The 25,262-nt window shown below is 45.5% G+C and overlaps 1 protein-coding gene across 3 annotated transcripts in view; it reads left to right on the top strand.

Annotated features, from left to right (window-relative positions):
* Positions 1 to 25,262, top strand: part of ACAD10 (acyl-CoA dehydrogenase family member 10) — a 65,176-nt gene that overhangs the window by 17,407 nt on the left and 22,507 nt on the right. For 2 of the 3 annotated variants that reach the window (XR_003549332.1, XM_006147995.3), the window contains exons 1-10: positions 994 to 1,147; positions 3,469 to 3,663; positions 6,027 to 6,185; positions 7,217 to 7,376; positions 9,497 to 9,638; positions 12,978 to 13,046; positions 15,202 to 15,383; positions 19,484 to 19,634; positions 22,382 to 22,527; positions 24,378 to 24,551. Coding sequence is in view for 2 of the 3 variants with exons in the window: in XM_006147995.3 (XP_006148057.1) it covers positions 1,076 to 1,147; positions 3,469 to 3,663; positions 6,027 to 6,185; positions 7,217 to 7,376; positions 9,497 to 9,638; positions 12,978 to 13,046; positions 15,202 to 15,383; positions 19,484 to 19,634; positions 22,382 to 22,527; positions 24,378 to 24,551 (1,450 nt within the window). In the remaining variant the exon portion in view is untranslated. Of the gene's footprint in view, positions 1 to 993; positions 1,148 to 3,468; positions 3,664 to 6,026; positions 6,186 to 7,216; positions 7,377 to 9,496; positions 9,639 to 12,977; positions 13,047 to 15,201; positions 15,384 to 19,483; positions 19,635 to 22,381; positions 22,528 to 24,377; positions 24,552 to 25,262 lie in introns of those variants that run through there. The other variant, XM_006147996.3, reaches the window with a different exon arrangement.

Here is a 25,262-nt window from a genome sequence, read left to right as displayed (position 1 = left end):
GACTACATGGGAGTCCAGCAACATAGCCGTTACGCCAACTACTGGTCCCCAGGAACTCTTATCAGAAAAAAAAAGAATTTTCATTTCAAAACAAAAAGTATGTATAAAGTATATCATGCCTTAGATGTGTAATTATTGATATGTGTGTATTTGCCCCTAGCAGCTATATTATAGAAAGAAAAAACAACTTTGTACAAATCCCTTGTCCAAATGTTCCTAGCATTACACAAATTATTCCATTTATATGATCCATCCATTGTCTTAGCTCTTTGTGGGTAGAAATGTTCTTTATTCCACAAGACAGCATCCTCCATGTCATTGTCACACAAGTTATACTTCCATAAAGACTACTATAAGGGCCAGCCAGTGGCATGGTGATTAAGATGGATCCCACAGTAGTTCAAGTCCCAGGCCCAGTGGCTTAGAAAACATGCTGGGCGTGTGTGCATGCGTGCCTAAGATCCCAGATGGATAACAGAGGAGAAGAGATTGTGGCATGATCACCCCCCTACCCCAGAGGGGGGCTTTCTCTCTTTCTCTCTCTCTAGTTCTCTCTGGAGAGCTTACGCACCTTATAACAATTTTTTTTAATTGCTATAGCTTATGAAGCGCTTGTTTGGGGATCCTGTCAGGATCTGGATTATTCCTTCGTACATTTCCTCAGTGTGTGGCAGGAACATGGAAATGACCTAAAGAATATAATCCAGCTAATGAGAGACCAAGAAAGAGCACTCGTCTTGCAGTGTCCAGTTTTCTCAAGCAAGTGGAAAGGCCCTGATGCCTGACAGCATTGTGCTTTCTATCCCAACATTGGTTTCACGCTTCCTTAGGAGCTCTGAGCTTGAGATCTTGTGGCTCCTGAATTTCTCCAGATTCTCAGTAGTGGCCACCCTTGCACCATGGTGCTGCCATAGGACTGGTCTGGTGATTCCCCTGAGCTCCACGAAGCCCAGCAAGCTGACAAAGTATTTCACTTTTGCTTGTTTTACTTCTTGTAGAATGGGAGGTACAGAATCACATTCCTTCTGGAACTATTTTGAAAGCCTTGATCACAGGTGGTGAAAGTGGGCCCTGGATGAGATTTATGAGAGGAGAGATGAAAACAGAGGAGTTCTTACAAGAATTTGGGAAGCTTTGCTCTGAAATGGTAAGTGATAAAAAAAATAACCTTGGGTGCCAAGCCCATTGAGGGGTGGTTAAGGTGGTTAGCTCCCACATGGCTGGCTGTACAGTCCTGGCAGATTGAAAAACACAAGGGGCACATGTGTGTGCATGCCCAGAATCCTGAGAGAAGAGTAGAAGAGGAGGGATCGTGGCATAGCCATCCCCCGTGGGAGGTGCTTTTGCTTTTTCACTTTTCCTCTCTTTATTTGTCTCTCTGGTGACTGCATGCACCTTATAGCAAATTAGGGGGAAAAAAAGTAATAACCACCTACATTTCCATATTAATTTATTGGCCTTGAGTAGTTGTTGCAACAGTCATCTATAAGCTGGTTAAACTGAAAATAAAGTGAAAACCTAATAACCTACTATACATGTATATGTACGTGTATATATATATAAGTATATGCTTATATATATATATAAGCATATACTTATATATATATGTGTGTATGTGTGTGTATATATATATATAAAAGCATATATATGTATATGTTCATTTAGTTTTATTGCCAGAGCGCACATGCACTCGCTAGACAGAGGGAGGGGAAGAAAGCATCCCCTATGGGATGTGCGCCACAATCCCTTGTGCTTTATTTCTCCATCCTGTCAGGATCTGGGGCAGGCATGCACATATGCCTGGTGTGTGTGTGTCTGTGTGTGTTTAAACTATGGTCGCTGACTGTTTTTTTAAATTATTTTATTCAATTTCATTTATTCATGCATTCATTTATTTTAATTTTGACCAGAGAGACACACACACAGAGAGAGAGAGAGAGAGAGAGAGAGAGAGGAAAGTGAGAAAGCAAGCCACCAGGTCCGGGACTCGAACCATGGTCGGCCATGTGGGAGTGTCCAGTGCCACTTGCCGGTCCCCTCTGGTGTGTATTTTTTTTTTTTTTGGAGAGGTTTTTGCTATAGGGCGCGTGCGCTCGCCAGACAGACAGAGAGAGACATAGAGACAGAAAGTGAGAAATCACCCCCCCCCCAGGGGGGATGGTCACGCCGCAATCCCTTCTCCTCCATTCTCCTCTCGGGATCTTGGGCACGCACGTACACGTGCCCGGCGTGAGTTTTAAGCCACCGGGTCCGGGACGCGAACTGCAGTCGACTATGTGGGAGTCCAGTGACATAGCCATTATGCTAACTGCTGGTTCCCACCCCCTGGTGTGTATTTTGAACCACTGGTGCCAGGATTCAAACTGCAGTTGGCCATGTGGGATCACTCACTTAACCAGTAGGGTATAGGGCCAGCCCACCACAAGATGTTTTTAAGCTACTTTTTCCATCTCTAAGTACTCAATTTTAACTTCATATGTGAATAAGTAAAAATATTCTCTAAGTTTCTCCAGTTATTGAAACTGAAGTCTTCTGCCTATTTAAATCAATAATAATATTGAGTATTTTCTGTTATGCATTATTCTAAGCTCTGTATTTATATTAACTTCTTTAAATTCATGCTAGCCCTATTGAAACAGTTTTTTGCTTTTTTTTTTTTTTTAAGGTTTTTGCCATAGAGCATATGTGCTTGGAAGAGAGACAGACAGTGAGAGAGAAAGTGAGAACTCACCCTCCAGGGAGGATGGCCATGTTGCAGTCCCTTATCCTTCATTCTCCTTCCAGGATCTTGGGCACACATGCACATGCGCCTGGCATGATTTTTAAGCCAACCGAGTCAGGGATTCAAACTGTGGTTGGCCATGTGAGAGTCCAGTGATGTAACCACTGTGTCATCTGCTGGTCCCCCTGGCATGAGCTTCAAGACACCAGGTCCAGGACTTGAACCACAGTTGGCCATGTGGGAGTCCAGCACCTTAACCACTATGCCACCTTTTGGCCCCAGCCTTTCAAAACCCACATAGATTGAACTTAAAAAATGAAACACTGATCAGTAACTGAAGTTACTAATGGTGATACTGAAGCAATATAAAATCATTAAATGCCTTCTGTATCATTAAAAATTAAATTCCATCTGTGTAATACACTTTTACAGATGAATGTATCCTCTTACAGTGTGCTGACTTTTTTAAGACCATCAATCTATGAGTGGAATAAAGAGCTCATTGAACCATCATATTGATATAAATAGCTCCATTCTCTCATCTCTGGGACTCTAATTCTGAGTCACTATTTAAAACCTGACATGCCAAGTTGAACACAGGGGTGGGGGGGTAGCAAGCCAATGGTCTAGACTCTTACAACCAGATGGCAGTAGGAAGCCAGAAATAAGGATTTTTTTCCTGTCGGTCACGGGTGGTTCTCACTATTAATGATCACTGGTTCTTCTCTTCTGTCCGTTGCACATAGACAAAGACCTTGGTGCCCGTGGACTCATTTTTCTCTCTGTTGACGAGTAAGCAAGTGGCAAAGCAGTTCCCAGTGATGACTGAGGCCATAACTCGAATTCGGGCAAAAGGCCTTCAGACGGCGGTCTTGAGCAATAATTTTCACCTTCCCAATGGAAAAAGCTTTTTGCCCCTGGATCGGAATCAGTTTGATGTGGTAAGCTTGAGGTGATCCGAAACAGTTGGAACAGATCCTGCACCTTTAGTACAGATGCAACATTAAGTGCTGTCTTTCGAACAAATGGGTTTTTATTTGGATGCTCGACTAAGTTAGTTTTGATATAATAGGTTGGAAACACGGCTTTCGGAATATCACTGTCTTCTTAGCAAGGTCACATATTTAAGGGAGTTGGTCGAAACCTCAGTGTTAGAGACTCCCTTACATTCTGAATTCAAACCTTAGTCCTCATATAAGATGACCATTTCCATTAGCCCTCAAATCTTTCTTTTTAACAATTTTTTAATCACCAGAGGGTGTATGTGCTCCCCAGAGATGGAGGGAGGGGAGAGAAAGCATCCTCCTCAATGGTGTGTGGTTGCAGCACACCCCGTCTCCCGTTTCTCCCTGTCAGTATTTTGGGCACACATGCATACATACTCGGTGTGTGTTTCAAGCCTCCAAGGTCGAGGTTTGAACTACACTTGGCCACGTGGGATCCAGCTCCCTTACCCACTAGGCTACGGGACTGGCCCTGCCCCCACATCTTACTGGATTCTTTGATCTTTTTTCTCCCAAGATCCACTATGTTGCCCTCCATCGCTATGGTGTGAATTCCTAGACCAGCACTGTCAGATAATAGACGGCCTTCCCTGGCCCGATTTACTTCTCTACTAAATTGCACACGATTTGCTTTAATGTTTATGGTATAATTTCGACATGCTTTGCTGTATTTGCTACTTTTTAAATGTTTATTTGTATCTTATAAATGACAGCAGCAATAACTCCCTCTAGAGACTCCAAAGGCCAGATCGGCAGTCGGTCTTCTGGGACTTTGAGAGTTGTGATAGACCTGGGGACCGTTTCCTCTGGTCATTCCTGCCTGGAGAGCCTGTGTCAGTGCAATGGGAACCGTCTCACCAAGTGTAGCGCAAGTCAGGGTAGCCTGGAACATGCTGGGGAAACCTCTGACAGAAGTCTCTTTTTTTTGGAGCTTTTGCTATATGCGCTCACCTGAGAGAGATAGAGAAAGTGAAAAACCACTCCCTGAGGGGATGACTATGCTGCAGTCCCTTCTCTTCCAGTCTCCTCTTGGGATTTTGGGCATGCATGCACACACAACTGGTGGGTTTTTTAAGCCACCAGAGCCAGAATTTAAACTGTGGCAAACTGTCTGCCGTGAAGGATCTGGCTCTCTAAACCACAAGACTACAGAGCTGGCCCAAGAGATCCAGTTTAATCAGGACATGTATTTACCTGAAAGTGCTGTTCTTACCTAACCCAGAATGCAGTTGTGGAATAGAGGGAGGGGCCCTTGTCCTTGTCCTCAGAGAGGTTGAGTCATTCCAGCACTGGGTCAGCTTAGTTCTAGCCTAGGGCAGACCAGAGGGTATAGGTTGTAGGCCTATATGAATGTCTTGGGCCCACTTTCTAGGAGACTAAGCCCTGAGGACAGGGTAAGAGGAGGGGGTCACTGGATCGCAGACACCCTGATACTGAAACAGCTTTTTCAGAGTTCTCTTGAGTCCTCATCAGCCCCACCTGGTGCCAGATCACATCAATGGCAGAAGCAAGGCTGTCAGGGCACAGGGCTTCTTAGCACGAAAGGAATAGTGTTTTTGCCACTGATGGCTTCTTTGGGGTCAGTCTTCTCATAGGAATGATCTGTCTAAATTGAGTATGGATTTTTTTTTCACTTCCAAAATGAACATTAAGGTCATGTTTACTTTGTAGCAATGAACAGTGTCCTTCTGAAAACAGAACAGTGACATTTCTGTACTACAGCTTTTCATCTGCACTGTGAAGCCACCATAGGTAGCATTTGCAAAATGGTCTGTCATTTGGAACTTGCGTTTCATTTCAGTTTCACAGTAGCTACTAAGATAAGGTGGCTGTTATTGTTCCTATTTTATTGATGATGAAACAGGCCCATTGTGGCTTCATTGCTTAAAAAAATTTTTTTTCTTTGACACAGGACATGTGCACTTAGAGGAAGAAAGTACTCCCCCACGGGGCATGGTCACGCTATTCTTTTTCCTTCATTTCTCCATCCTGTCAGCTTTTGAGCACACATTACAAGTACCCCGTGTGTTTTTCAAGCTGCTGGGTCTGAGATAAACCACAGTTGGCCATGTGGGATCTGACTCCTGTTACACTGTGCTTGACCACTGCACCAAGGGCTGGCCCACAGGGTTTCACTGTTTGTACAAGGTCACGGTATCTGAACCAGACTTTGGTTTTCTGAGTCTGTCCCCAGGCTCTGACTTATTTTACCCAGAGCTCTCTCTTGTTGCCCTTCGCCTGCACGCATGTGGGCAATCCTCTCTTAGGGACACTCATCTCTTGTTTCTGTCCCTCCCCAGGTTGTGGAATCCTGCCTGGAAGGAGTGTGTAAGCCAGACCTCAGGATATACAAGCTGTGCTTAGAGCAGCTCGGCCTGCAGCCCTCCGAGGCCATCTTTCTTGACGATCTTGGACCGAACCTAAAAGCAGCTGCCAGACTTGGTATTCACACCATTAAGGTCATTATCACTGTTTTTTGAGCCTTTCCTATTCACCGGACACCGGTGCAAGCATTTCATGCAGTTTTTTACATTTGTAGTTGTAGCTGTCTGCAGCAGATTTCCCCCACGTTTCCACAGTCACCTTAGTTTTCATTAACTGTGAAATCAATGTGACTAGCTGCTTGTATTTTCAGGGGCCAGCAGGTGGCGTGGTGGTTAAGGATGCTGGACTTCCACATGGCCAACCACGGTTCAAGTCCTGGACCTGGAGGCTTGCTCTCTCACTTTCCTGCTCTCTCTTTCTCTCTCGCTCTGTCCCTCTCTGGTCAAATTTTAAAAAAATGAAATGAATGAATAAAGTTAAATAAAATAATTCTTAAAAAAAAAAGATAAACACATACTTAGAAATCGGTTTATGAAAAGATACACAAGTCAGTGAGTGGCAGGTTGAAGGCATTTAAGACAGCAGTCAGACTGTCCTGGGGATTCTGGTCCAGGTAGGGGCCAGCAGCTACCAGCTACACCAGCTGCCCAGGTCACGGGAGTAAGACCAAGAAGTCCCTGGAGATGGGGGTCTCGGGCCAGCTGTCTGTGTTTGGGCTTTCATTAAGAAGATGGGCTGAGAGAGACAGAGACAGTCTTTTGCCCTCATAACGCAAGAGTAGGATGAATTATTTTTTAAAAAAAGAATTATTTTATTAAGTTTATTTCTTTATTTTTAACTTGACCAGAGATGGACAGAGTAAGAGAGAAAAGGGGCAGGCGGGGTGAGAAAGCAATCCGCCAGGTCCAGGCCTTGAACCACAGGTGGCCATGGGGGAGTCCAGCGTCCTTAACCACCATGCCGCCTGCTGGTCCCAAGAGTAGGATGAATTCTTAGTGGGTTTGCTTCCATGCAGGTAGAAAGTCCCATGTGGTTAGGAAATAAATGGGAAGAGGAATCTCATTCTACTTATTCCAATGCTTCCTTATTAGCTTATTAGCTGACTATCCTGGCTCCAAAGTTCTTGCTGGGTAACGAACATGTTCAGTATTCTCTCTGAAACCAGGTTAATGACCCTGAGACCGCAGTAAAGGAGTTAGAAACTCTTTTGGGTTTTACATTAAGAATGGGCATTCCAAACACTCGTCCTGTGAGAAAGACCATGGAGATTCCAAAAGATTCCTTGGAGAAGTACCTCAAAGGCTTACTAGGGATCCAAACCACAGGTACGTAGGGGTTTGTATCATGGTAATTCTCTCCAATGCTAGGGTTTCCGTCCAGTTCTCATCTTTAAACCCTGAGGGTATCTGCCGGGACTCACAGGCAGTGTGGTGAGGAGCTTAGCGACTGGGTCAGTGGACCTCAGTGCGGCTCTCAGTTGTGCTTGGGAAAAAGCATTAGCCTCCTTTTCCCCCCTTAAAGTTGATTTACTTTCTTCCATGAGTGTGGGAGACAGAGGCAGGCACACCAACAGGGTCTTCATGGTGTGATCCTCCCCCAGCCTCAGCCAGCCAGGACCATCAGAACCCGTGCGTGCCTAGCATGCACCAAGAGACCTTGAGACTTGAACTTGGGACCTTCCTATATGGCCTAGCATTGCCGAGTGCTGTTACTGCTGCACAACCATGGTTGGCCTCACCTTTTTTTTTTTTAATTTATTTATTATTATCATTATTTAATTTGCTATAGGTATGTGTACTCACTAGAGACAGAGAGAGAGACAGAGAGAGGAAATAAGAAAGTAAGCTGACAGGTCTGGGACTTGAACCACAGTCAGCCATGTGGGAGTCCAGCACCTTAATCAGCATGCCACCTACTGGCCCCAAGCCTCACCGTTTTTTATGGATCCATGAAAATGTCTGTCCCCATCCTGTCTTCCTCCTGAGAGTGTGGCTTGTATGGTAGCATTTGCCTGCAAGTGGCTGTCAAGGAGAGGACCCTGGGGATGACATTGTGTGCTCAGGGCCGTGTCAGCCCTCATGGTATTTGGAGACGACAGCCTGCTCTGTGAAGGCGACTTTAAGGTTTCATGATTTTAAAATGTGACAAGCGCTCTCTTCCTGCACATTCCTCCCTCATAAGCTTTTGAATACATTTATCCCTGGGAACAAAGCTTTGCCTCACCCACTTGATCCTTGAAAAAGACTTTACTGGTGCCATGGTGGTTAAGGGCACTGGACTTCCACATGGCTGACCGTGGTTTGAGCCCTGGACCTAGTGGCTTGCTTTCTTACTTTCCCTCTCTCTCTTACTATGTCCCTCTCTGGTCAAATTAAAATAAATAAATAAATAAAGTTAAATGATATAATTCTTTAAAAAAGAAAAGCAAAAGGCTTTGTTTGTGAAGTTCTATTGTGTTTTTTGTTTGTTTGTTTGTTTATTTTGCTAGAGGGTACATGTGCTCACCAAAGAGGGACGAAAGGGAGAAATCACCCCCAATGGGGTGTGGTCATGCTGTATCCCTTCTCCATTTCTCCATCCTTTCAGAACTTAGGGTACACACCACACGTGCCCTATATGTTTCTCAATCTGCTGGGTCCAGGACTTGAAACACATAGTCAGCCATGCGGGATCCAGTTCCCTTAATTACTGAACCATGGGAACAGCTCCGTGGAATTCCGTGTTATGATGTTTTCCCGAGACAGGATTCTTGGTGGTGCCTCTGTGCAGTGGAGGGGCTGTTCTGACTAATTCAGGCTGACTCTCATGCTTTCTCATCCCTCTGGCCAAGGGAAGCGAATCCACGTCAGAGTTTAGCCTTTTTCTGAAGCTGAGGGTTGTTCATTAGGTCCACCTCAGCCAAGAGCTTGTAAGGGAGCCTTAAATTCAGTCGCGTGGGGTGGGGAATTGCATTTCACGGAAGCAGCTTGGGCTCAAGCCTAAGGCTCCTGCATAGCTCCTCTCAGCTGTCACATCAGTGTCAGGCGTGGTTTGGCTGAGTATGGGCTGAGGGACACACAAGGGCACTTTCACCCTCTGGCTTAAAGCACCCGACTTGGCAGAATGGGTTGCCATGACTGCTGATGGTTGATAAACAGAACTAAAATGTTTTTGTTCATTGGAGCAGGAGTTGGCAAGGAGGACAAAACCGGACACCCAGACAAAGTGAGAAAATTGTCATAGTGTAAAGCAAGTGGCCCTTGCACACTGTAGCAGCATGTGATTCTGGACTGGAGCTGGCAAGGTGTACCTAGGGCTCAATCTCTGATACCCAGAGAGGAGGTGTTTTTTTTTTGTTGTTGTTGTTGTTTTCACTGTATCTCAAATGCAGAACTTGTTAGAAAGAAAGAATGTCCACCCAGACATGTCTCCAGATCCAGTTTGAGTGTTGTTTTTAAACTTGTAGGCCCATTGGAACTCCTCCAGTTTGACCATGGGCAGTCAAATCCAACATATTACGTCAGGCTGGCCCATCACCAGCTGGTTCTGAGGAAGAAACCCCCAGGGACACTCCTTCCATCTGCCCACGCCATTGAGAGGGAGTTCAGGTAAATTCTCAGGGCCTGGGGCGTGGGGTGTGGGGGTAGGGCTGGTCAGCCGTACTCCACAGTTCACAGTCTCAGGCCCTGCCCTGAGATATTTAAGACTACTATTATCAATCTCCTTCTCTCTTACTACTTTTCTTTCTTTCTTTTATTTATTTATTTTTTAAACTATAGGACATATGCGCTCATCAGCGAAACAAAGAGACAGAAAGTAAGAAATCATCCCCTAGGGTGGATGGCCATGTTGCAGTCCCTTCTCCTCCATTCACCCCTCGGGATTTTGGGCATTCACATACATGCACCTGACATTAGTTTTCTTCTTCTTTTTTTTTTTTTTTTTTTTTTGTTACAGGGTACGTGCGCTCACCAGAAAGACAGAGAGAGACAGAGAGACAGAAAGTGAGAAATCACCCCCCAGAGGGGATGGCCACACCACAATCCCTTCTCCTCCATTCTCCTCTTGGAATCTTGGGCACGCACGCACAGTGTGAGTTTTAAGTCACCGGGTCCAGGACTCAAACCGTGGTCGACTACATGGGAGTCCAGCGACATAGCCATTACGCTAACTGCTGGTTCCACACCTGGCATGAGTTTTAAGCCACTTGGTCTGAGACTCAAACCGCAGTCAACTACATGGGAATTCAGCAACATAACCATTATGTCATCTGCTGGTCCTTCCATGTTATTTTAAATAAGAACATTTAATTTCATTTAGAAGTTTGGAAGTCTTCTCTTTTCTATATCTAAACCTGTCAGACCAGATTTTTTGGAACTTCTAGATGAAAAAAAGGCTTTATTTATTTATTTTGCTAGAGCTCACATACCTTTGCCACAGAGACAGAGAAAGAGAGGAGGAGAAAGCACTCTTCACAGGGAATGGGCACATCACAATTCCTTCTGTCTCTCTCTCCTTTTTGGGATTTTGGGCATGAACATACACGCGTCTGGCATGTTTCTCAAGTCACTGGGTCTATGATTTGAACCTCATGGTTGGCCGTGTGGGATCTGGCTGCCTTAACCACCAGGCCATAGGAAAAAAGACATTATTGGGACTGGCAGGTGGTGTGGTGGTTACAGGCGCTGGACTCCCACATGGCTGACCGATAGTTCAGTTGCTGGACAGGGCGGCCTGCTTACTCGCTTTCTCTCTTTCTCTCTCTCTCTCTGTCCCTCTCTGGTTAAATTAAAATAAATAAATAAAGTTAAATAAAAAATAATTCTTTTAAAAAAAAGGAAAAAAGGCATTATTGAGACACTTGTTGATCTTAATTATTTTTTTTAGTAAATATTAGTTTTTAAGACCTTTAGTCCTTTTTTTTGAGAATTATTATTTTGTTAAGCTTTATTTATTTATTTTAATTTGATCAGAGAGGGACAGAGTGAGAGAGAGAGAGAAAGGGAGAAAGCAAGCCACCAGGACCAGGATGCAAACTGTGGATGGCTATGTGTGAGTCCAGCGCCCTTAACCACCATGCCACCTGCCAGCCCCAACCTTTAGTCTTTTTTTTTTTTTAAGAATTATTTTATTTAACTTTATTTATTTATTTAAAACTTGACTAGAGAGGGAGGGAGAGAGAGAGAGAGCGAGTGAGCGAGCAAGCAAGCAAGCAGGAAAGGAAGAAAGCAAGCCGCCAGGTCCAGGACTTGAACTGTGGTCAGCCATGTAGGAGTCTAGTGCCCTCAACCACCATGCTACCTGCCAGCCCTAAGACCTTTAGTCTTAAGATCAATATATCAGTAGAGATATAGCCAAAACAAGCATGACCATGAGTTGATAATTATTTAAGCTGAATGATGGCTATATGGAAGTTCATTAAATGAATCTCTCTACTTTTATGTGTTTGAAATTTTCTATGATAAAATCTTTAAAAAGAATTCAATTGGCCCAGCCTCAGTACAGGCAGTGGCATTCTGCACTGCAGTGCTACAAGCCACATGGCTGACAATGGGTTCAGATCCTGAGTCGACCTGAGATATGCCAGGTGTGCAGGCACCCAAGTTCCTGAGGAGCTGGAGGTTGGGGGAAGTGGGTCATGGTTGACATTACCCTGTTGCAGGTGCCTGTCAGTCTGTCTGTCTCACTTGGATGCACGTGTATGCGCTTGCTCTCATGAATAAGGTAAACACAAAAAAGGAGAAATGGGGACAGCCGGTGACATGGTAGTTTAGGTGGCTGAATCCCACATGGCAACTGCAGGGTTAAACTGGATTTAGCAGCTTGGAAGACACACTGGGCTTGTGTGCCCCAAATCTCAAAGGAAGAACTGAAGGGATTGCAGTGTTGCTATCCTATCTATGGGATGCTTTCTCACCTTCTCTCTCTCTCTCTCTCTCTCTCTCTCTCTCTCTAGTGAGTGCATATGCCCTATGGCAAAAACATAAATCAATAAGCAACAAGCTAGCAAACCATGCCAGCTTGCTAAGGCTTGCCAATTGTATATACCTCTTTTTTCATCCTTTTATTTTCAACATGTGTTTTTGTTTAAAACATGTTTCCATGGGGGCCAGCAGGTGGTGTAGTGGTTAAGGCACTGGACTCCCCTGTAGTCAACTGTGGTTTGAGCCTCTGCCCCTGGCGGCTTGAAACTCACACCAGGTGCATGTGCATGCGTGCCCAAAATCCCAAGAGGAGAATGGAGGAGAAGGGATTGCGGTGTGGCCATCCCCCCGGGGAGGGGATTTGTCCCTTTCTGTCTCTCTGTCTCTCGGGCAAGTGCACACACCATATAGAAAAAAATCTCTCTCAAAAAAAATGTCTCTGGTAGACTTAAGATAGTTAGGTCATGCTTTATTAAACCAACCTGACAATTTCTCAGCTTTTTTTTTTTTTTTTTGAGAGGTTTTTGCTATAGGGCGCAGGCGCTCGCCAGAATGACAGAGAGAGACAGAGAGACAGAAAGCAAGAAATCACCCCCTGGGGGATGGCCACGCCACAATCCCTTCTCCATTCTCCTCTCGGGATCTTGGGCACGCACGCACATGCGCCTAGTGTGAGTTTAAGCCACCGGGTCCAGGACTCCAACTGTGGTCGACTACATGAGAGTCCAGTGACATAGCCATTACACTAACTGCTGGTCCTCCAACCTGACAATTTCTGTCTTTTAATTGGAATGTTTCATCTGTTAAATGTAATATAATTACTGACATGTTTGATTTAGGTTTATGATTTCTCCATTTTTGTTTGACTCATTTGGATTTTGTTCTTATGTACTTTTGGGTCAATTGAATGTTTTTTATGATTCCATTTTAATGTATACATGTACTCATTTTCGAATCAGGAAAGCAATTTAAGAAAGTCTCAGTTCAGCCAACCGTTACACATATTTGCATTTCTTCTGGCAGAGTAATGAAAGCGCTTGCAAGTGCTGGTGTGCCCGTCCCCCATGTTCTCGACCTCTGTGAAGATTCAAGGTAAAGCTCAGGTGTATTTTTACCCTTGCATATTCAAGCTACAAAGGAGAAAGGCCCATACGCTAACTTAAGTTTCACTTTGTTAAAGACAAATAAAAATTTGGGTAGGAGATAAAAGGGACTTTAGAGCAGCCTCTCTGGGAAGTTCTCAGATCTTTGTTCTCTCTCTCTTTTTCTTTTTTTAGAGGTTTTCACTATAGGGCGCGTGCGCTCGCCAGACAGACAGAGACAGACAGAGAGACAGAAAGTGAGAAATCACCCCCCAGGGGGGATGGCCATGCCACAATCCTTTCTCCTCCATTCTCCTCTCGGGATCTTGGGCATGCACGCACATGTGCCCAGCATGAGTTTTAAGCCACCGGGTCCAGGATGCGAACCGTGGTCCACTACGTGGGAGTCCAGTGACATAGCCATTACACTAACTGCTGGTTCCAGATCTTTGTTCTCTTGAAAGATAAAGACATGGCTGCTTTTGTGACAATTGGTCAAAAACATTTTTTTCTTTAGAGATTTTTAAAAAATAATTTTATTTAACTTTATTCATTATTATTATCATTATTTTGGAGAGGTTTTTGCTATAGGGCATGTGCGCTCACCAGAAAGACAGAGAGAGACAGAGACAAAAAGCAAGAAAGCACCCCTCAGAACAGATGGCCACGCCACAATCCCTTCTCCTCCATTCTCCTCTCGGGATCTTGGGCACGCACACACACGCACCTGGCATGAGTTTAAGCCACCGGGTCCAAGACTTGAACCGCGGTCAGCAACATGGGAGTCCAGTGACATAGCCATTACACCAACTGACAATAGTTTAATATTATTATTATTATAGATTTTTTTTTTTGCCAGAGAGCATGTATACTCACCGGAGAGAGAGAGAGAGAGATGGAGAGGGAGAGAAAGTGAGAAATCACCCTCTAGGGTGGATGGCCACGCCATGGTCCTTTCCCCTCTATTCTCCTCTCAGGTTTTGGGAATACAAGCACACATGCCCAGCATGACTTTCAAGCAAGCAGGTCTGGGACTCAAACTGCACAGTTGTCCATAGAGGACCCAGTACCTTAACCATCATTCTGCCTCCTGGCCTGTTTAATATTATTTAATATGTAGCCAATGTCTGAATATTCCCAGTTATTCCATTAGTGTCTTTTATAAACAGTTTTTCAAGTTAGGAAAACATTTAGAATCTTGGAATTTTCATTTTTCAACTTTTATTTTGCCAGAGGGTACTTGTATTCACCAGAGAGAGAGAGGGAGGGAGGGAGGGAGCAGGCAGTGAGGTAGTGTACCCCACTGGGGGATGCTCACACTGCACTCCTGTCTCCCCCATCTCTCTCTCCTTTGAGCAGGCATGCACATGCATTCAACATGTTTTTCAGTCTACTGGGTGTGGGATGTGAACTGTGCAGGCGGTCACTTGGGATCCAGCTGCCTTAATCACCACACCACTGGCCAGCCCTCTGATAGAATTTTCAATACAATTTTTCAGAGTAGCAAACTTTAGTTATGACTAAAAGATGGGTTAATGACATATAAGTGGGTCGCCTTATGACTATCGGAAGGTATGTGTGTCCTTCCCTACTACCACATTATGGTAAAAGTAACACCAGTAACAAAAAGAGATATTTACCGAGTCCTCATTGGAACCAGACCCCATGCCAGGGACTCTATCTAGTTGCTCCCTTAATTCTTAAAACTACCACTTGAAGTAGGTTTGTTTACAGATGAATAAAACGGGAAAGCTCAGGAGGCTTCCTGTCTCTCAGGGTCATGATGCTGTCTAGTGAACGGCAGAGATGGGATTTAAACCTGGTTCTACACTACTCCAAAGCCCCTCTTTTAACATGCTGCTTTCCTTCATTCTCACTTAAACCCATCCCATGGTTTCTACACATGGACCAATGAGAAGGCAGAGGCATGCAAGCAAAGCAGTATAGACGGGTGTAGGTGTGCCTGTGTATCTGCTGGGGGCAGTGGTGGTTACATCTAACTCCCTCTGCGTCTGTGCAAAGGAAAAAGGCGGTGTCCAGTACTCTGTGCCAAACGCCTCATCAGCACCCACAGTGTACCCCTGGGACATTAGGAAGAGCAGTCATGGTTAATGCCCACCACCTTATGAGTCATGCCCCTACAACACCGTCTCTGTCCCTCCTAGTGTCATCGGCACTCCTTTCTATTTGATGGAGTACTGCCCAGGCCTCATCTACAAAGACCCTTCCTTGCCAGGCTTGGAGCCCAGCCAGAGACGAGCCATATATACTGCCATGAACAGAGTCCTGTGCAAAATTCACAGTGTGGACCTGAAGGCTGTGGGCCTGGAAGACTACGGGAAGCAAGGTGAGCCTGGGGCTAGTCGTTTGTCACTGGCAGCTGGCCCTTAGGAACTGAATGGTTTCAAGGCGTTAACACACCAAGTGTTTGCTAAAAAATGGTGTGGACTCAGCTTCCTCCTGGAAGAGAGAGCCCATTCATTTTAATAGAGCTGTTACATACTTGGATATTTTGTCTGTAGATAAATCCCTTCTTAGACTACAGACTTTCTTCCCTGCATCTTTTCTCTCATTAGATCATTTATATTTTCTTCTTTCTGATACTGTCCAAAGGTATTTAAGATCCATTCTTCTCCATTTTTTCACCCCTTCCCCTAAATATTTTTTTCAACAGGAATAGGTTTTTCTTTTTTTTTTTTTTTTTTTTTGAGAGGTTTTTGCTATAGGGCGTGTACGCTTGCCAGAAAGACAGAGAGACAGAGAGACAGAAAGCGAGAAATCACCCCCCGGGGGGATGGCCACACCACAATCCCTTCTCCACTCTTCTCTCGGCATCTTGGGCACACATGCACATGTGCCTGGCATGAGTTTAAGTCACCAGATCCAGAACTCAAACGATAGTTGACTACATGGGAGTCCAGCGACATAGCCGTTACGCCAACTGCTGGTCCCAGGAATAGATTTTTTAAAATATCGAAGTGTTTTGTTTGTGTGCAACACTGGGTCAATGTGTATGGTAGGTGGTGTCCCAGATCCACGTAGGGGGTTCTCATGAGGGGCTCCTTCTAGACTCACCTCTGTTGTTTTTGTATTCAACTTCTGAAGATAATTTGCAAATTAGCAGGAAAGTTTAACTAGTACAATGAATAATCAATCATATGCTCACTACTAGTCTTACCAATGGTTACTTTGTCCCATATTTGCTCCTTATCTATCTCTTATATATGAAGGGATTTCAAAAAGTTCATGAAATGTGTACTATGAAAAAAATAAAACTATGCATGGATTTCAAAAGAAATTTCTGTAAACAAACTCTTATTATTATTTTTTTTTTTGTGAGAGGTTTTTGCTATAGGGTACGTGCGCTCGCCAGACAGACAGAGACAGAGAGATAGAAAGCGAGAAATCACCCCCCGGGGGGGTGGCCATGCTGCAGTCCCCTCTCCTCCATTCTCCTCTTGAGATCCTGGGCACGCATGCACACGCGCCCGGCGTGAGTTCAAGCCACCGGGTCCGGGACTCGAACCGCAGTCAACTATGTGGGAGTTCAGCGACATAGCCATTACACTAACTGCTGGTCCCAACAAACTCTTATTTTAATTCCATTTCCACAAACCATCTGAAATCCCTCATATTTGTACATGTATATATTGTGTGTTTTTGTGTGTATTTGTGTGATTAGAAAGTTGTGGAGCCTGCAACACTTCATTCTTAAATATTTTAGTATGCATTTTTGTTCTTTCTTTCTTCCTTCCTTTCTTTCTTTCTTTCTTTCTTTCTTTCTTTCTTTTTTTTTTTTTTTTATTTCAAGAGTTGTGTATGTTTGCCATTGAAAAACAGAGAGAGAGACAGAGGGAGAAACCACCCCCCAATGGGGTATGGTCACACCACAATACCTTCTCTTCCATTTCTCCATCCTGTCAGGATTTTAGTCACACATGCACATATACCTGTGTACATATGTCATGTGTACAGAGTGTGTGTGTTTCAAGCCACCAGGGTGGGAATTTGAACTGTAGTTGGCTATGCGGGGTCTAGTTTCCTTAACCAGTAGGCCACAGGGCCAACCCTAGAATGTATTTTCTAAAAATAAGGACATTTTCCAAGGTCATTATCACATCCAAGAAAATTTACCATTTTTCCTGGCATATCTAAAACTGAGTCCATATTCAAAATTCTCCATTATCCCCCAAATATCTTGTATAAGTAGGTGAGTGGATTTTTGCCCAAATTAAAATCCAATTAAAGAATCTAGAACAGTCCCCCAGCCCCATTTCTTTTTTCTTTTTTTAAATTTGTTTAGAGAGTTGTTTTGCTATAGGGTGTGTACACTCACCAGAGAGAGAGACAGAAAGCGAGAAATCACCCCCCAGGGGGATGGCCACACTATAATTCCTTCTTTTCCATTCTCCTCTTAGGATTTTTGGCATGCAGGCACATGCCCAACCAGCGTGGGTTTTAAGCTGCCAGCGTGGGTTTTAAGCTTCAACGACATTCCCATGTCGTTGAAACACATTCAACGACATGGGAATTCAGCGACATAATCATTATACCATCTGCTGGTCTCCAACCCCATTTCTTTAATTTTTTTTTTTTTTTGAGAGAGATTTTTGTTACAGGACAGGCTGGAGAGACAGAGAGAAACAGCAAGAAATCACCCCACAGGGAAGATGGCCACGCTGAAATCCCTTCTCCTTAATTCTCCTCTTGGGATTTTGAGCATGCACGCACACACACCAAGCATGAGTTTCAAGCTGCTGGGTCCAGAACTTGACCTGCGGTCACTTATGCCATATACTGATCCCGAAATTTTTAAGAGACCAAGTTGTCTTATAGATTTGTCTCTGTTAATTTCCTTGTGTTTTTAATTTATTGTTATCTTCTGTTTCTTATTGAAAACTAGAGTTAGTTCTAAAAGCTTGATTTGCTTTGAGTTAAATTCCTGTGGATTTTGATTTCTGTGTCTCACAGCCCCGTGGGATCCTCCCAAGGCCAGTGTGGAGATGCTCTGATGATATGTGGACCCCACAGGTTGATCTCTCTGTTCCTTTGTCCAGACCCTTCTCTGGGGCCCATTTCCCTTCAGATGAAGTGTGAGGGCTTGTCTTATAGCCAGGGACCTGAGATGTTGTTTAGTAAGTGTTCTGTTAGTAATGGTGGCAACTAATAATTTGTCAATTGACAGCTATTAATAATAACAACAATAATAATGACCAACATTTATTGAGCAGGTGTTTATTTTATTTATTTATTTATTTTTTAATTTTTGCCAAAGGCACATACACTTACCAGAGAGAGACAGGAAGGAAACATGAGAAAGCACCCCCCCACCCTGCCCAGGAACCCTTTCCCCTCCCTCCATCTCTCCCTCCAGGTTTTGGGCATACATGCACACATGGCCAGGGTGTTTCTCAAGCGACCAGGTCTGGGGCTTGATCACCATGGGATGGCCAGGCTTTCCTGTTTTTTCTAATGTATTTCTTCCATGAACAAGAGACACAGAGAGAGAGGGCACATGAAGAGTGCGAGTGCACCCTCAACAGGGTCTTGATGCCGCGATCCACCCCCAGCCTCAGCCAGCCCGGATTGTGGGCATGCATGCCCAATATGTTCAAGGAAATACCTGGATGCAAACCGGAAACCTCCCATGTGGGGCAGCTTCACAGGGCGTCATGTTGTACCCACTGCTGGGCCCTTCACCAAGCAGCCTTCTATGCCAGCTCTGAACTTGGCACACAATAGGTGGACTTCACTTAGTATCTACAGCAGCCCTACGGAATGTGGGTTTCGACTCTCACTGTACTGAGGAAGCAAAGGGGGCTCAGAGATGGTAAGCCAATTGAAGAGTTTGGCTATGAGCTGGGTTGACTCCAGAATCCCTTCCAGTTTATGTTCCTAGATGAATCTGTGAGTCCCTCACCTGTGGCATCACTCGGGTTTCTCAGCGAGCAGCTGAATAAAAATAGCAACACTCGTCTAGTCCTTCCTACGTGCCAGGGACAGTTCCAAGGATTTTACCCTCTCAGCAGCTCTGTCCTAAGAGGAGGAGACTAAGGCACAGAGGTTAAGTGAGCTGCCTGAGCTCCTGCAGCTAGCAAAGCTGGGGTCCGGATCCGGGCAGTCTGGCTCCAGAGTTCATGCTCTTAGCCAAAGGGGATTTATTAAGGACTGTTAGGAAGCTCCCAAACTCTCTAAGAGGACTGGGGATTAGGCATCGAGGTTGTGTGGCTGGGAACAGGTCCCAGACCACAGTGATCCAGCCAAGATAAAATGGCAGGTGGCTTCTCCCTCAGATGGCAAGAGCATCATCTGGGACTTCTCCAGTCACAGCACAGTGATGGGGAAGCAGCCCCACCACCCAGCACTGCTGGTTTCCCTGCGCTGGTCAGCTCTCAGAGCCTTTGGAGGATGTTGAACTAGCATACTGTCTTCTCTTCTTTCCTTCAGGAGACTACCTTGCACGCCAGGTGCAAACCTGGATTAAACAGTACCGAGCCTCAGCAACTGGACGCATCCCCACGATGGAGAGGCTCATTGAATGGCTGCCACTCCATCTTCCCCGTCAACAGAGGACCGCGGTGGTACACGGGGACTTCAGGTAGACATGGCCGGCAGAGAGCTGAATATGTATGTGTGGAAACTGATGGGAAGGGCATTCACAGGGGAATTTAAGCCATTGATCTTGGCCCATGGGCAGTTGGGAGTTACTCCTGTTACCACATAGTTCCCTGTGCCTGGCTTCAGAAGGCAGGATTTCTCAGCTTGGCACTATGACATTCTGGGGAAGGTAGTTCTTCGTGGTGAGGTTGCTCCATGCACTGCAGGGTGTAAAGAATCATCCCCAACTTTTACCTACTGTTGGGTCATCAGGAAAGTCACGATGCATTTTTGCATAGAAAACCATGGAGAAATACACCCTGACTTTCCTGACAACCTAACAGATGCCAGTAGCATCTCACTGCCAAGTCACGATGACTATCCATGCAGACATTGTCCTGCAGCATCCTGGCTGGTTGAGAACCACTGTTTGAAAGTGAGGCAGAGCAGGCACCTCGGCACTGGGTGATAGACATTCTGGAGTGAGAGGCAGGAAAGAGAGCGGCCATGGTTCCGAGGGAGCACAGTGAGTCTCGAGCATGGCTGCAGCTGGAAGTTGAGCATGCCCTGCCTCTGGCTGGAGTGTCTAGCTTTACCTCATCATCTCTTGCTGTGACGGCTGCCTGTTAGGCCCACAGTTCACCTTTATAGTGTTTTCTGTTTCCCAGCAGCACCCAGAGACCTGATTTTGATACAAGCAGGCCTCCTTTGGGCTCCAGCCCATTTAGTTGTTCTCTTGCGCATCCAGGTGAACTGTGGCTTTTATTAATTTTGTTAACAGGCCAGAGGGTACCTACATTTGCTGGAGAGAGAGAGAGCAAGAGAGACAGGGAAAGAAAAGAAATACCACCCACCCCATTGGGGATGATCAGAGTGCAGTCCCTTTTCCTCCATTTCTCCCTCCTTTGAAGATTTTGGGCATGTGCACACATGTGCTGGTGTGCTTCTCAAGCCGCCTGGTCGGAGGCTCGAACCTCATAGTCAGCCATGTGGGGTGGAGCCAGCCACCTTAACCACCATGCCACCAGCCGGTCCAACTGTGTCTTTTATAAAACAAAGAAGACAGTAAAGACTAATTTTTAAAATTGATAGCACATGCACTCACCAGCGATGGGGTGGGGGGTGGGAGGAAAGCGCCATCCAATGGAGCACAGCAATGTCGCAGCCCTTTGCCATCTCCCCTCTGATGGGATTAGGGGCGTGCGCACCATGCTCCAGTGTATTTTTCACACATCGAGGCTGAGATTCGAACCATTGTTGGCTATGTGAGATCCAGCCCACGTAACCACTAGGCTATGGGGCCAACCCAGTAAAGACATCTCTTTGCTTTCTAAATTGAACTGGCCTTTCCTCGCTGACTTGGCTCGTGTCACTCACTCCAGCTCCCTCCCTTAGCCGTAAGCCTTTGGTGATGCCCCCACATCTCAGATCAAAAGCTGGACTTTCTCTGCGACATGCAGCTGTCACCAGGACCATGAGCACCTGCTCTTGCATCTGCTTCTGACTGGCCAGTCCAAGAGCCTTTCCCCTGCTGCCTTGACCTTGGGTCGCTGGGCTGCTGTCGCCTCCCTCTTCCGTCTGCTCTGCTGCCTGGGACTCTGCAGTGCCTGTAGCAGTGCTCTCCTTGCTGGCCATCCCAGCCCGCTTCCTTTGGTGGAGGCCGTCCACAGCAGCCCCCCATGCACCTTGTCTCTGCCTCTCTTGGCACCGTGAGTGTCCATGAATGTAATAGCATCCATGGCATCAGGACAAGTCCCACAGTGGCTGGGCATCTCCTCTCTCGGCTGTAATGAGGCATCGTGGTCACTTGTGGTGCTACGTCACCTGTGGGGAGCATGCTGCTGCGTCTTCATCACTGCGTGCAGCCCAGACTGTCTCCACTTGTGGACAGATAGAAGGACATTTCCCGTTAACAGACTGAATCGGTGGTGGTGGGAGCAGAAACTGGTACTACACTTTGAAAGGTAACAGGCAGCACCACAGAAGCTGGGCTGTGCTACGTCCACAGTTCCTCAGGAGCCTCTGCACCCGTTTGCCAGGAGATTCAAGCAAAGACGGTCACATTGGTCCTGCTTGGAACTGTAATACGTTACAGATAAACTGCAGCTTGGTTATGATTGGAAATGTTTAGCAGGTTAAATAAACCAATTTGCTGTACATAAATAATCATAAATAAATCTCAAAAATTTAATGCTTTTTTTTTAAAAAAAAGGAAGTTCCCAAAGGACATATACAGCATATATCAATTTTGTACATTTTAAAAGAACTGAAAGGACACTAGATAAGGTTTTTAGGCACATGCATAAATAACAGAAATATGAAAATGTCTGGGCCAGCCAGTGGTGCGTGGTTAAGGTGACTGGGTCCCAAATGGCAGACTGCGTGGTTCAAATCTCAGACCTGGTGACTTGAAAACTCACTGGGTACGTGTGTGTGTGACCAAAATCCTGACAGAGAAATTGAGAAGAGACTGTGGTGTGCTATCTCCCATTGGGGTGATTTCTCACTTTCCTTCTCTCTGTCTCTCTCCAGTGAGCATGCATTCCCCTAGCAAATTTTTTCCTAAATGTCCGAGGTAGATACATACCAACTTCAGACAGCAGTTATAGCAGCTGGTGTCACTTAGACGAAGGGCAGGGAGGGTAGGGAGTGAGTCTGGAGGGGCAAACGAACCACCTCCGGCACGGAATTCACCTTAGTGGTCAATTTTCTTAGAGCTTTCTTTCCATTCCTTCTGTGACTTTTCAGGCTCGACAACATAATGTTCCATCCAGAAAAGACAGAGGTGCTTGCTGTCCTTGACTGGGAGCTTTCTACCTTAGGTGACCCTCTGGCTGACGTGGCCTACAGCTGCCTGGCTCACCACCTGCCCTCCAGTTTTGCCTTGCTGAAAGGTAGGAGCCACTGCTATGGGCAGTGAGGGCTAGGCCAGCCCCATTCTCGAGAATGAACTCTGTTGAAGCCCTTTGTGATTGGGCTGGGCATGAAGGGGAAGCCCTGGTGGTTTGGGTAGAAAATGTAAGTGGAAGGCATTCCAGCCACATTTGGTGCATGATGCATGTATGTTCAGTGATGAGTATGCCTGGAATGGATACCGCTTAGGCTGTCACACAGCTGACTTCTATTTTAATTTTTTTGAATTAAAAATACAAGTTTAGGGGATTGACAGGTGGCGTGGTGGTTAAGGGCACTGGACTCCCACATGGTTAACCATGGTTTGAGTCCAGGACCTGGCAGCTTACTCTCCCACTTTCCCTCTCCTTCTCTCTCTCTTACACTCTCACTCTCATTCTTGCTCAGTCCCCCTCTGGTCAAATTAAAATAAAAAAGTTAAAATAAAATAATTATTTTTAGAAATACAAGTTTATTGTAAAGATATTAGTGTCCACAGATAGCAAAAAATGAAAAGAAAAAGAGGAAGAGTTAAAATCACTAGTAATCCCAGAGGGCGCTCACTGCTGACATTTCAGTATCCACGCCCTCTCCTATGTGTGCGTGTACATTGTTTTTCTTTTTTTAGATTTTTGCCATAGGGTGCATGCACTCACCAGAGAGAGCGACTGACTGAGAGAAAGAGAGGAAGCACCGAGAAATCACCCCCCAGGGGGGATGGCCATGCTGTCATCTCTTCTCCATCTCCTCTTGGGTTTTTGGGCATTCATGCACACACACCCAGGTACTTTTCAAGCCACAGAGTCAGGGACTCAAACTGTGGAATTGAGCATGTGCCTTAACCACCACACCACCTGCTGGCCCCATGTAAGTACACGTTTTTTGGGGGAGAGGTTTTTGCTATAGAGCACATGCATTCGCCAGAAAGACAGAGAGAGACAGAGAGACAGAAAGCAAAAAATCACTCCCCCAGGGGGGGTGGCCATGCCACAATCCTTTCTCCTCCATTCTCATATCAGGATCTTGGGCTTGCACGCACACGCGCCCAGTATGAGTTTAAGCCACCAGGTCTGAGACTTGAACCGCGGTAGACTACATGGGAGTCCAGCGACGCAGCCATTACACTAACTGCTGGTCCCACATAAGTACACTTTTTAAAACAAAAATGTAATGATTTACAGCCTACTTTTTTCCACTTAATTGTATACTTTGGAGATATTTGCATGCTGTTAAGTATATCTTCCACAGCATAATTTTAAATGTCAGCATAGGGTTTTATAGCATAGAATTCACATAAGACAAATAGCTTAATTCCTATTTGGACATTTAATCTGTTTCTAATTTTTTGATATTACCTCTCTCCTACTCTCACAAAAAAGGCAGTGAACATCTTTGTAGCAGTATCTTTCCTGGTATTTAAGATACACTTCTAGGACAAATTAATGGGAATGGAATATATTACATGCTTAAAAATCATGAAAGTATCACAAATGAAGCAAATCAGTAAAACGTTTTCTTTGTTCTGATGATCTTCGTCATAATTTGGTGGGATTTCTCTTTCAATCGAATGAGTAGTTGAAGATAAGATGCATCCCGCCTGTACTGTGGACCAGATGGGGTCAGAGGCCCCAGTTCCTTTCCTTTAACTGACAGATTAGTCAGAAACCTTTCAGACCCACTTTGTACATCATCCCTTCATGCCTGTATCCCCATCAATCTGAGGAGGTCAGAGCCATGGAAATAATGAGCTAACCTCCTGAGCCAGTTGTGAGACTGATTTCCAACAGACACAGTGATTGTCAGAAACTGTTGGGTCTTTGACGCCCAGGAATGGCTCTGTCGTTCACCTCAGGTATCAGTGACTGTGATGTGACTCAGCTGGGAATCCCTACCGTGGAAGAGTATCTCAGCATGTACTGTCTTCACATGGGCATCCCTCCCGTTGAGAACTGGAACTTCTACATGGCTTTCTCCTTCTTCCGGGTGGCTGCAATTCTCCAGGGCGTCTATAAGCGCTCGCTCACAGGTAATGGTCCGGCTGCCCTGAAGAGCCAGCCTGAGGGGATGGATCTAGACAGCACCTCCACTTGGGAGTTCTCCTTTGGCTGCAGAGGGCTTGGGTCCAGTTTGACTAGAGCTCTAAATCTTTAGTGAACGCTGCCATTTGTCAGATATGTTTTTTTCCTTAAAATATTTAAACTTACTTTCCCCAGGGTCTTGCTGTGTTGCCATCTTTCTGCCCCAGCCTCCTGAGTAGCTAGGACCCCAGGTGCACACTACCCTGCCTGGCTCTTTAAGATGGGTCAGGAAGTGAATCCGGGCCTCCCTTGTGGCCTCAGTCTGCTGAACAGCAGCATTCAGCCTGTGCATTCCCAACCTCCTGACAGGGTATAGAAATGGCACTGTGGGGTGCTTTTTCCCTCTCCCTGTCTTTTTCTTTCTGTCTCTGATGAGCACACATGCCCTCTGGCAATGAGGAAACAAAGTAAAATAAATAAATAAATAAAAAATAAGTACCCAGAGAATTTCCAGTTTAACCCTCACAGGAATTCCTGGCAACAGCATATCTACTTCTTTTGGATCGCATCAGCTCTAAGCCACCAATTCCCATTTCTGTTATGGCCTTGCATTAAAGGCTAACCAGCTGGGGCTGGCAGGTGGCATGGTGGCTAAGAGTACCGGACTCCCACGTGGCCAACTGTGGTTCACGTCCCGGACCTAGTGGCTTGCTTTCTCA

This window comes from Tupaia chinensis, unplaced genomic scaffold (assembly GCF_000334495.1).
Source record: "Tupaia chinensis unplaced genomic scaffold, TupChi_1.0 Scaffold000226_1, whole genome shotgun sequence".
Lineage (NCBI taxonomy): Eukaryota > Metazoa > Chordata > Mammalia > Scandentia > Tupaiidae > Tupaia > Tupaia belangeri.
The sequence above is the reverse complement of the archived record's forward strand: the minus strand, read 5'-3'. Positions and strand labels throughout refer to the sequence as shown.